Source organism: Pteropus alecto, unplaced genomic scaffold (assembly GCF_000325575.1).
Source record: "Pteropus alecto unplaced genomic scaffold, ASM32557v1 scaffold233, whole genome shotgun sequence".
Lineage (NCBI taxonomy): Eukaryota > Metazoa > Chordata > Mammalia > Chiroptera > Pteropodidae > Pteropus > Pteropus alecto.
In genome coordinates, this window is record NW_006434367.1 from 354,286 (window position 1) to 365,287 (window position 11,002).

At 40.0% G+C, this 11,002-nt stretch overlaps 1 protein-coding gene across 1 annotated transcript; it reads right to left on the reverse strand.

Moving 5' to 3' along the window:
• Positions 1 to 779: 779 nt before the first annotated feature.
• Positions 780 to 1,758, reverse strand: MC5R (melanocortin 5 receptor). The gene has a single exon (XM_006909204.1). The coding sequence runs from the start codon at positions 1,755 to 1,757 to the stop codon at positions 780 to 782; it is 978 nt and encodes a 325-aa protein (XP_006909266.1). The 5' UTR covers position 1,758.
• Between the last annotated feature and the right edge of the window lie 9,244 nt (positions 1,759 to 11,002).

Consider the following 11,002-nt stretch of genomic DNA (forward strand, 5'->3'; position numbering starts at 1 on the left):
CATCTGGAGCCCATGACATGTCCACAAAACACTCATTTGGAAACCCTGGACTGAGTAAGAATAAGACAACAAGAAAGAGTCACAGAAACTTTCACATCACATGAGGCAAGCTTTGTAGCATGACGTTTTATATCTGGGTAAATGCAAAAACATGATTGACAGAAGTATAATTAAGGCAATTTCATCCTTGGACAATTATGGACTCAAGCCATAAAACTAAAAGTTCAGAAAAGGAGAGCTGTAGAGACATCCCATAACAAGTGAACAGAAAATATGACCACTCTATTCTGTGCCAAAAAGCATGCATAAGTCCCAGGAACATCAAGCGAAGTTACGGAACTGCCTCTGGAGAGAGAAAGTAATCGTCATGATGTATATATTCACAACTTTTCTTTCTTTGTTACAGTCAGCTCTTCATCATGCTTAGACCTGCACCCAGGATGTTTTATCTTCCTTGAGCACTCACTTACTAGATGGAAGATAGATGGGGTCCCCAGAAATGGACAGGAGCAGGAAAAATGTAGGAGGAACACAGGATAATTGTCACACACCATTCCCAAAATGGATAAGTGGCATGTGTATGTTTGATTCAACAACCACCATAGAAAAAAAGTAGAAAGAAAGAATGCATCTTTAGCACAAATTCAAGATGGGAAGAAAGATAAAGGGAATGCACAGTTTTTGATTTTGACTTGCCTTGTTTATCCTTTGGCTGTACCTAACTGACTTTGTCACAAGGTAAAGGAAGAAGAAAAGGAAACCACAGGGAACACTTTAGTTTAATACCAGCTAGGGAACCTACAGGGTATTCTGAAGCTATGGCAACAAATAATCTCTTTAAAGGTCTTGCGCATCTCTTGGCTGCGGAAGGCATATATCAGAGGATCAATCACAGAATTACACATGATGAGTATGAGGTACATATTGAATTGAGACATAAAGCAAGAACAGTAGAGGTTCTGAGGGCAAGAGATCATCAAAATGAGATGGAGGAAGAAAGGAGCCCAGCACACAATGAAAATGCCCAACAGCATAGTCAGGGTGACAGCACCTTTCATGCTGGTCCTTTGCCACACAGAACCGTATCCAGGCAGAGCTGCTATCTGTTTGACATGAGTTCGTGCCAGGAGGAACATGTGTATATACAGAGACACCATGAAGAACAACATGGTGAAGAACATGGAGATAAGGCAAATGATGACATAAGTGGATTCATAGTAAATGATAAAAACAATACCACAGCCTGTACAAAAGGTCCAGATGCATGCAATAATCATCCCAGAACGCTTCACTGTCATGATGTGGTGGTAGCGCAGGGCATAGAAGATGGTGACATACCTATCCACTGCAATGGCCAGCAAACTGCACATGGAAGCCACTACGGAAATGCAGATCATGGAGTCAAACACATTGTCAATGTGACGCACAAAGGCATCTGCTACCACCAAGTGCTTGTTATTTATTAAGTATATGGTGATGGTCTCCCAGGCGTTGGACATACTCACCAGCATGTCAGCTACTGCTAAACTGCACACAAAGAAGTACATGGGAGAGTGCAAGTTCTTGTTCTTTACTATGGCACCTATGACCAAGATGTTCTCCAAGAGGCTGATGAGACCCAGAGTCAGAAACACCTCCACAGCAATGCCCATATCTTCACATGGCGAAGATTTGTTCTTGACATTTGGTCCCGAAAGGTTGCCCTCTATGGCATTTGGGGTGTGATCCAAGAAATACAGGTGAAATGAGGAATTCATTGCTCCTCTTCTCAGCAGCAGATTTACTGCAAAACAGATTTTAATTCATAATCCATAGTTTAACATTCTACAAAGGAGCACAACAGCATCCCAGAGCAAGTATAACCTGAGAATGGGGATGAATGGACTCAATGCATTCACTCAGTATTAGAATTCTACATATTAGAATACAGTACCTACTGCCTTATATCCTGATCCCTGGAATAGTGTCCCTCTGACATGCAGGTTTGGAATTTTCACCAGCCTCCTGGTCTTCTTTTCTTTAGTCTCTCATTCTTTCACAGATCTCTTAATAGAGTGACCATACATCTCAGATTGCCTGAGACGATTTCACTTTTTATCTTGTTATCCTGGCACCCAAGTCTACTCTCAAAAGTATCCCCAGCTCACAACCTACAAAATCCTTTCCAATCTCCTGATTTTCACATTCCTAAGGCTACTTATTGTGCTGCATTTTTTTCAAGTGAGCTTAGATTTCTGAAGGATATACAGGCCCATGTTCTCTTGAGACAGATATGTATCTTCTTAACATTTGTTTCCTGACACTCCTAAAATCTGCTAGGATTCAGTCTCCATAATTGTAATTAAGATTATAACTAAGGTGATCCATTAACTGGAACATAATCGCAAATAAAAAATTACTGTCTTCGATTCATAAATTTAGTTGCACATACATGTTAAAATTGAGGCACACAGAATGCTGTATTTCTTCTCAATAAATATTTTCCCTAACTTCTAAATTTGCAATTCCATAAAGTCTGATTAATACATAGTTTTATAAGTTCCACATATGCATAATACAAAGAAACAAGGGATTTAAATTTACCAAGAACTAAAGCAAGATCACTCTATTGTTGCTCAATTTCTCTCCCATGATTAGTTTTCGAAAATCCCTTTGCCCTCCAAACTCAGCGCATCTGGATAGAAAGTTAGAATTTCTGTCATCATTTTCATCATTCGTAATAAGTATTTACTGAAATGTAATTTGTTATTTTGTCTAGTTCTATCTCAGAGACAGTGATCAGTTATGCTATTACATTAAACATCAGATCAAACTGTTGAAATATTCAGTTAGCTCTCTTCCATATGCAGGTTAGGCATGACTTTGTATTCCTTTAAGGCGATTTTAAGTAAATAGAAAGCGTGATTATTTACCAGTGCTCTGCCTCGCGCCTCTTCTCTTGCACAGCAGCCTGTGGGCCCTCGCTTGGGACGCTGGCTCAGCTGAGACACCTGGCATCCACAGGCTAGACCGCTGCTGAGAGCTAAATGCCATCACCCTAGGATGTGACTCCTCAAACCGAGCGCAAAGGCGTCTTGAGACTGGTCGCCTCTTCTTAGCTTTTATGCAGCCTCGCAGCCTCGCCTGCCTGTCGCTGCTCCCTCCAGACATGGAATCTGCCTCCTCTCCCAAGACTTGCTCTTTTCTTAGCCGCGAGTCTAAATCACCACCTAGCGGTTAGAGTTGTATAGCATGACCCTCCCTTTCCCAGGCGGATGCTGCTCTGACTGCCGGCCTTTGGGGATCCTAGTGATACCTGCGTAGAATAACGTTCTTCTGTTTGCAGAAAATCCTTCCTCAAAAGTGCATCCAAATGTTTCTTCTACCTAGTTGTTCTTTTAAACTTTGCTTCTTTTCTCTTCCTCTTATGCACTGATTAAAATGCTGACAGATCATACAACAGCTCAAGTTCTCCCATCCCTTTGTCTCTCTCTCTAGGACCCTGGGTCAGTGGTCCTCCTGAGTCTGTTTGCTAGGAAACCACAACCTGTAACACTCATTTGTGACCCTGATACACTCCTCTTGCTGGCCCAAGACTTTTACTCCTCCACAAGGACTGTGTCAGCCACGCCAGGTCTAACACTATCATCATACTTTTGTTACTCCAGAAAAAAAAAATGAGGAAAGAGACTTTCTTCTAGCCAAATATTCTGGCTTTGGGCAATAGTTTCTGGACCTGCCATTTCTCTGGCACCTAAAACACTAACCTGCAGCCACCCAAAGGGTCTTTATCATACATCAGAGTTAGATGCCCAAGTGACTGAGGGACAAGCCTGGGACAGAAATGTGCAGGGCTGCTCTACTACCGGAGATGATATGGGGCTTCGCACATGATAGGACAATCTTTCCAACAAATGTAAGTATATATGGCCACAGTCTGGGAGGACCAATGCCACTAGTGTCCTAGTGCCATGCTGACAGTCAAAGATGGAATGCTGTAAAGAGATTTCTTATGTTGAAAACAGGGCTGTGTATATGCAAAGTAATGGCTGAGAGAAAATATACAAGGTTTTCAAGCATTCTTTATTTGTTCCTCATATTCCAGATCATAGAGGACTCTATAAAAGATCCTCGTTTCCCATTAAAGTGGTAAAAGTGGAGACTTCTGTTAAAGATAATTAATTGTCCAGACTTCATGGCACAGCTGCCTTTGATGCTGGTCAGAGGGCATATCTCTATAAGCTCTAGCTACAGATGCTGTTGTGAGTGCTGGTACATGATTTACCTTCTTAATCTTTACAGAAGCCCTAGGAAGTGGGCTCTTTTATCATTCCCATTTCACAAAGGAGGAAACCAATACCTGGAGAGGTTATGTAGCAAATCCAAGGTCCCAATGCTCAAAAGAAGCACAGTTGTGGCTTGACCCCTAGCATCCCAACTCAGAGCCCAAGCACTTTCCCAGCACCCTGCTCTCTCTCCAAGGAGCCCTGGTAGTCATCAGGTTTATTCTTTTAAAATGCTGCTGGGTTTAATTTGCAATTTTCTTTTCTTGGTATGGTTTTTATCAGATTTTGGTATTTAGGTTACCCTTGCTGTGTTAAATAAATTGGGGAAAGATTTCAATTGTTTTTCTGCTCTGAAACCAGTTCTGTTTCATGCAGGAAAATAATTCAATCAAGGTCAATAGAGATAAGAGAATATAGACTAAGCTCTTCAACTGTCTCTGCTACTGGAAACTTTCTACCTCCTGAATAATATCCTAATAACAATGCTTAACACACAAAATAGGCATTCCATAAGCCACTGAATTCCACATAATGGATAATTCTTCCTCAGCAAAAGGGCCAGAATAGCCTTGCAATACATCCCTTGTTTTATTTTGTTTTGTTGCTTAAGGAATGACAACAGAGATGATCCTTAATTCAAATGCATGGAGAAAATATGTGCAGTCATATAAATGAAGGCTTCCAAGGGTGAAATCTATTGGACACAGCATGTCACAAGTTGGGTTCTCTGAGATTCAGATTCTGAGAGGAGTTGACTCTGCAGGGTGCCCTTAGGAAGCTCCCTGGGATCAAAACATGTGGAAAGGAGGGGAGGGCAAGGCAGAGCAGCTGGATGGGCCTAATTGCATCAACCCACCCTACCTGGAGCTCTGAGAGGTAAAATCTGCTTATCAAAATGGCTACACCTTTATACTCTACCTAGCTCAATCACCAGAAGCAAGCCGCCTCTGGAAAGGTGGGAGATCAGGTAGCGTGAACCCGAGGCTGACCCTGAGGGAGCTGACAGCTGTAATGGGCTGCTGGCCACTCCTCCCGCAGATGAGCAGCAAGTCCTTTCATGTTCATCGCTCACAACATCAATAATTCTTTTTTTCACCTTTATTAAGATATTATTGACATATAAAATATGTAAGTTTAAGGTGTACAATATGATGATTTGATACACATATATATTGTAAGATGATGGCCATGATAAGGTTAGTTAACACCTCCATCTCTTTTTAACAATTTTCAAGTACATAATACAGTATTTTTAACTATAGTCACCATGCTGTACACTAGGTCTCTGGAACTTATCCTTATACCTAAAAATTTGTACTTTTTGACCATCATCTTTCCATTTCCCCCATCCCCCAGCCCCTGGTAACCACAACTCTGCTCTGTTTCTATGAGTTTGGTTTTTTTAGCTTCCACATATCAGTGAGATCATCTAGTATTTATCTTTCTCTATCTGACTTATTTCATTTAGCATAATATCTTTAAGTTCCAACCATGTTATTGCAAAAGGCAGGATTTCCTTCTTTTTATGGTTAAATAATATTCTATTGTATACCACATTTTCTTTATCCATTCATCTTTCAGTAGACATTTAGGTTGTATCCATGTCTTGGCTATTGTAAATAAAGCTGCAACAAGATATTTTATTTCCTTTGAATATATACCCAGATTTTGAGGAACTTCCATTCTGCTTTCCATAGTGGCTGTACTTATTACATTCCCACCAACACAAGGTTTCCCTTTTTCTACATACTCACCAATTCCTGTTATCTCTTTTCTTTGTGATAATAGCCATTCTCACAGTTGTGAGGTGCATCTCATTGTGGGTTTGATTTTCAGAAAATTCTTATTGCATGTCCTCTCTGTGCTGAGGCCTGTGTTAAACGTCATCATGAGTCCAATCAAGGAGACTTGGAGTCCTGTTTCAGAGGCAAAGCTTAACTGGAAGAAACACTGAGAGAGCAATACAAGATTAAAAAAAGTTATATTACAATTTTCTTAACTCCAAGTTTTATAAAACATTTTCATATATTAACTCGCTTGTCCACCTAGCAACTCTGGGAGTTATTAAAGTTATTGCAATCTTCATAGATGTGTACTTTGAGGCTCAGAGAAGCTAAATGGAGTTTTTGACACCACTTGGCTAATAAGTGATGGCAACAATTGTTGAATCCAGGTCTTCTCATCCCAAATCCCATGTTTATATATACACACATACCCATGTACATAAGAATTTATTGAGAGCTTACAGTTATCTGCATTCTAAGCAAATTCTCCCAGCAACCCTATAAAGTCAATATTCTAAGCATCAGTTTACAGATGAAGAAACTGAGTCTCGGAGTAGTCATGTGACTTGTCAGCTGGTGATGAAACTAGGTTCTGAATCCAGCTTTAGCCACCTCTATGAGTGATACAGAGTCTAGTGTTGTTAATCTTGTGACTCAGTCACATACATAGAGAAAGAAACTCTGGGTGCTGCAGGACTCCAGAGACTAGCTAGAAAAGAACAGAGGGAAGACATGAAGCAATGGGGGTAAGAGTGGAGCAGGAAGAGAGGCAAGCACTGGGGAGACATGACCACGAGCTGAGGAAGGATGCTGAGGACTGGGATGGGCAGCAGTGAACCAAAGGTGGGCATTGTGTGGAAGAGTGCTCAGGCTGGGGCACTAAGGAATGAAAAGAATGCCCTGTGACTGGAGCTTCCTGCAGCCTGAGGTGTCAGAAGTGGGCAGGGCTGGATCACTAAATGCTCTGTAGCTTGTGATGAAGGTTTAGAGCCTCATTCTAAGAGCAACAGGAAGCCTTGCACGGTTTTAAGCTGCCATGGTGAGGACATGGAATTGGAAGAGCTCAAGAGTAAAGAACGTTGTAAGTCAGTGGCAGTACCTCACAATGAGACTAATAGATCCCTGGGAATGAATCTTTTTATCCACCTAGAGCCCAGTAATCTGACTGATTCATGCTCAAACCAACCTCTGCAGAAGCAGCAAAACTATAAAGTAGTCTTTGCTGACACATTTACATAGGAAGACTAAAAACCAAAATGGCCCTAAATAAATAAGTTATAGACACTGGACAATACAATGCCTATCACCACACCAACACTAATGTGTTCCTTTCTCAGGTAAAAAAAGGGAGGACATGGAGTTTGGGAATTTGGTGTGGGGTTTTGGGCTTTTTAAATGTTTTCATTTATTTGATTGTTTTTAATGTTTTCAGGTTTGTTTTGTTCTGATCACCAGAAGGACCTGGTCTCTGTAATGCTGTGCCACATCCAGCTATGTAAGTTAAGTTTCTGTAAGTTCTTGCAGTTACCTTGGCAATTTTTATTCAAACAAGTTCTTCTACCCTAGCTGTTACTCAGGCTTCCCAATAACACTGATTTTTTTTTTTTATAACATGCTGTTCTCTCGCCCCAAAATTCTTTTCTTCCCTCCTTATCCTTTATCCACTAAACTCCTATTGACTCTTATAGAATCAGGCCAGCACTTCCTGTTGGGACTCTTTGAGTGGGCATCCTTACACCAGCGGTGAGTAGCTACCCGGTTCTGATCTTACTGAATTATAATTCTCTCTCTGCCTGACACCTTCCTCAGCAGATTGTGGGCTTCTTGGGCACAGGACTTTCCTTAGTGGCCCCAGTGGCCCGTATTGGCCTGACATTTCCCTTTCCTCTTCCCTTTCCTGGGGAACCAGAACTTCCTAGTCTGTTACCCAGAAAAATTAGTTCAAGGATGAGCATGTGAGCCAATTCAGGCAAAAAAAAAAAAAAGAAAGGAAGGAAGGGAAGGGAAGGGACGGGATGGGACGGGACGGGAAGGGAAGGGAATGAATGTAGGTACATCTTGGAGACTTCTGGGAAGGATTTTATTTTATTTTATTTTATTTTGCTGGTAGCTACCACAAAAGGTATGCTCTTTCTCCTCCACTAGGTATGATTTAAAGCACTATATAATTCTAGCTGTTGCTAACCTCTAACATCTGGTCTTAGAATATACCCAAACTGTGAAAACAGAGCTTAGTGGTCAGAACAAAACCAGGATCTTACTGATGTTGACCCACGAAGTCCACCCCTTCTTCAAGTCTGACTTTTTCTGGACTTTTCAGTTACATAGTTAATAGATTCCCTTTATCATTTAAACAAGTTTATTTTGGCTTTCTTATTCTTGCAGCTAAAAAGATTCTACAGCTTCTAAAATTCCATTGCATACTCTCTTTTTCTTGATTTTCCTATTGTATCACAGCCTCAAAGAACATCTGAATTCTTATACACCAACACATGGATTTCTCTATGTTTTAACATTTCATAAAAAGTATAAATACAATGAATGGTTTACCAGTAGAGTGTTACAAACTATTTTATGGAAAAGAACCTTTTCCTTACATCAAGAAGACTTTGATATTCCATTTGGCTCATCGATTCTGCTTCCAACAGGCCCACTGATCCATGCAGACTCTTATGTTATCATGAACTTCCAGAAAGTCCATTTTTACATCTGCAGTCAAAGACACATTTTTGACAATGTTCTTTGAAACCTTAATAGCTTTCAAGTTGAATAGCTTTCTCTTCTTTTGTATTTTTTATTGTGACTACATTGTAAGAATACCAATTTAAATTTAATATTAGCATTTAAATCCAGCACCACTTTTCATTCTGTCACTAGAGTCCTTCCCTAAATTTAACAACACAATTTACTCAAGATATTGGTTTTCATTATTACAAAATTCCAGTCTGCAAAAAAATAATGTTGAAAGACAATGGGAAAAAATATTAGCAGACATTTGGTCCTGCCCAAAACGTCCACAGAGACATCCACACCAAAAGGTCCGTGATATTTGGGTCTGTCCAAAACATCCACTGAAACATTTGGTCCATGCCAATCCAACTACCTAACCCATGTGCCATTACCAGCTAATGTACCTAGGCAAGAGGGTTATTATTAGCAATACTGCCAAAGCACAAGTAGTGGACCTATAAAACATGATAGTATTTTTTTATGTATTAATTCTGCGAACCAAATGTATAAATAAACGTTATGGGCTGCTTGAAGCCAGGGATATTTCCTAAGTGCGATTGTTTTGGACAGGACCAAATATCAAGGACCATTTGTCATGGACCAAATATGCTCATGGATATTTTGGACAGGACCAAATGTCCTGCAAGGGCAAAAAATACATGTCACACATTTGACAGCTAGTTCCTTCTTTCTAGACCACTTAAAAATCAGTCCCCAAGAAAAAAAGGAATACACTCCAGCGGAGAACGAAATGGCCACCCCAAGCCCAAGCCTGAATAACCTGCCACCTTCAAGAAGCACAATCAAATAATTCCTAGTTTATGAGTCAGTTCTTGTTCTTATCTCAATAATGCTGCATAATAAGCCATGCTAAAATATAGAGGTTTAAAATAAAAATAGCCTATTCTCATGCTCATTTCACTATAACCCATCTAGGCTACACTAAATGTCAGGCTCTAAAACTCCAGACTGGAGGTTGTTTCAGTTTTGCTCAGATCTTGTTCCAATGGCTACCAAAGGCATCTTCCTACCTCATGCTGGGATTCGAGATAAAAGGACAGTGGTTACCTGGAATATATTCTTCTGCCAGACCCGCAGAGCACAATGAACAAGTCAAGCCATACAAACACACTTAAGACTTATTATTGTGACCCATCTGCTAACATTCTATTTGCCAATGCAAGTCTCACAAGCCACACCCAACATCAGGGGGCAGGGAAGTGCCCCATCCATAATGGGGAGAGAGAAATGGGATAAACATCTGCTGAGTAATGATCCACACTATCGCAGGTAGCTTCTGTGCTCAAATTCTCAAGAGCTCATCTGATTGGCCCAGCATATAGATCATTGATCCAGATATAGGCCAATCAGCCTTGGCCAGCTAGGGTTTCCCCTTTGTCCAAGCTTGTCTGCAAGGACCCACTCCTTCCAATAAGCCTGGAGGGGCCATGCAGCCTTCAGAAAGCAGATATATGCTCATCAGGAACCAGAAAGTGGTTCCACACTTTTAGTCACTGGCATCTGGAAAGGAGGGAGATATTCTGGACTTTGAAAGCCACGCAGTGAAGTTTTAGTGCATTTGGGAAGAATGAGTATTATTTTGGTTTTAACCTGTTTATTTCCAGAGGATATTTAAGAAAACAGTTAAAAGTGTCACAGTGTTTAAAAATATGTTGATTTCCAGGAAACAAATAATTTGAGAAATAAATATAAAACAAATTAAGCAGAGTTTAACATCCGGTTTTCTCCTTCCCAGTTTGGTTTCTTTAGTGTGGAGAGGAGGTAAATGATGAGAGAAAGAATAAGTCAATCAGGACATATTTCTTATAAATAGCCACAAAGGGTAAGTAAAAGTCAACAATGTAATGGCAACTACAATAAGTATTTATTAAACATAGCTAATAAACATGAGATATAATTATGTAGAGTGATGCTGAGAATACATTTCTTCAGTTTTCACAGTAAGATGATCATTGATATTAAGGTTCTACCTGTTGGTATGTGCTTTTATTTATTATATATATATTTTTTAGAAACTTTGTGTTTATTAATTTGGCAAATTTTAGCCATGAGCTCTTTTAAAATTGCTACTGTAAGAGATAATGTGAGGAATGGCAATGAACCTAAAGTATTCTGGAAATTCTGTGGTTCATGTATTCCATTATTGTTCTAATCCATACTAGAAAAAGATTTGTTAGATTCTTAGCCATTATGCATCATTTA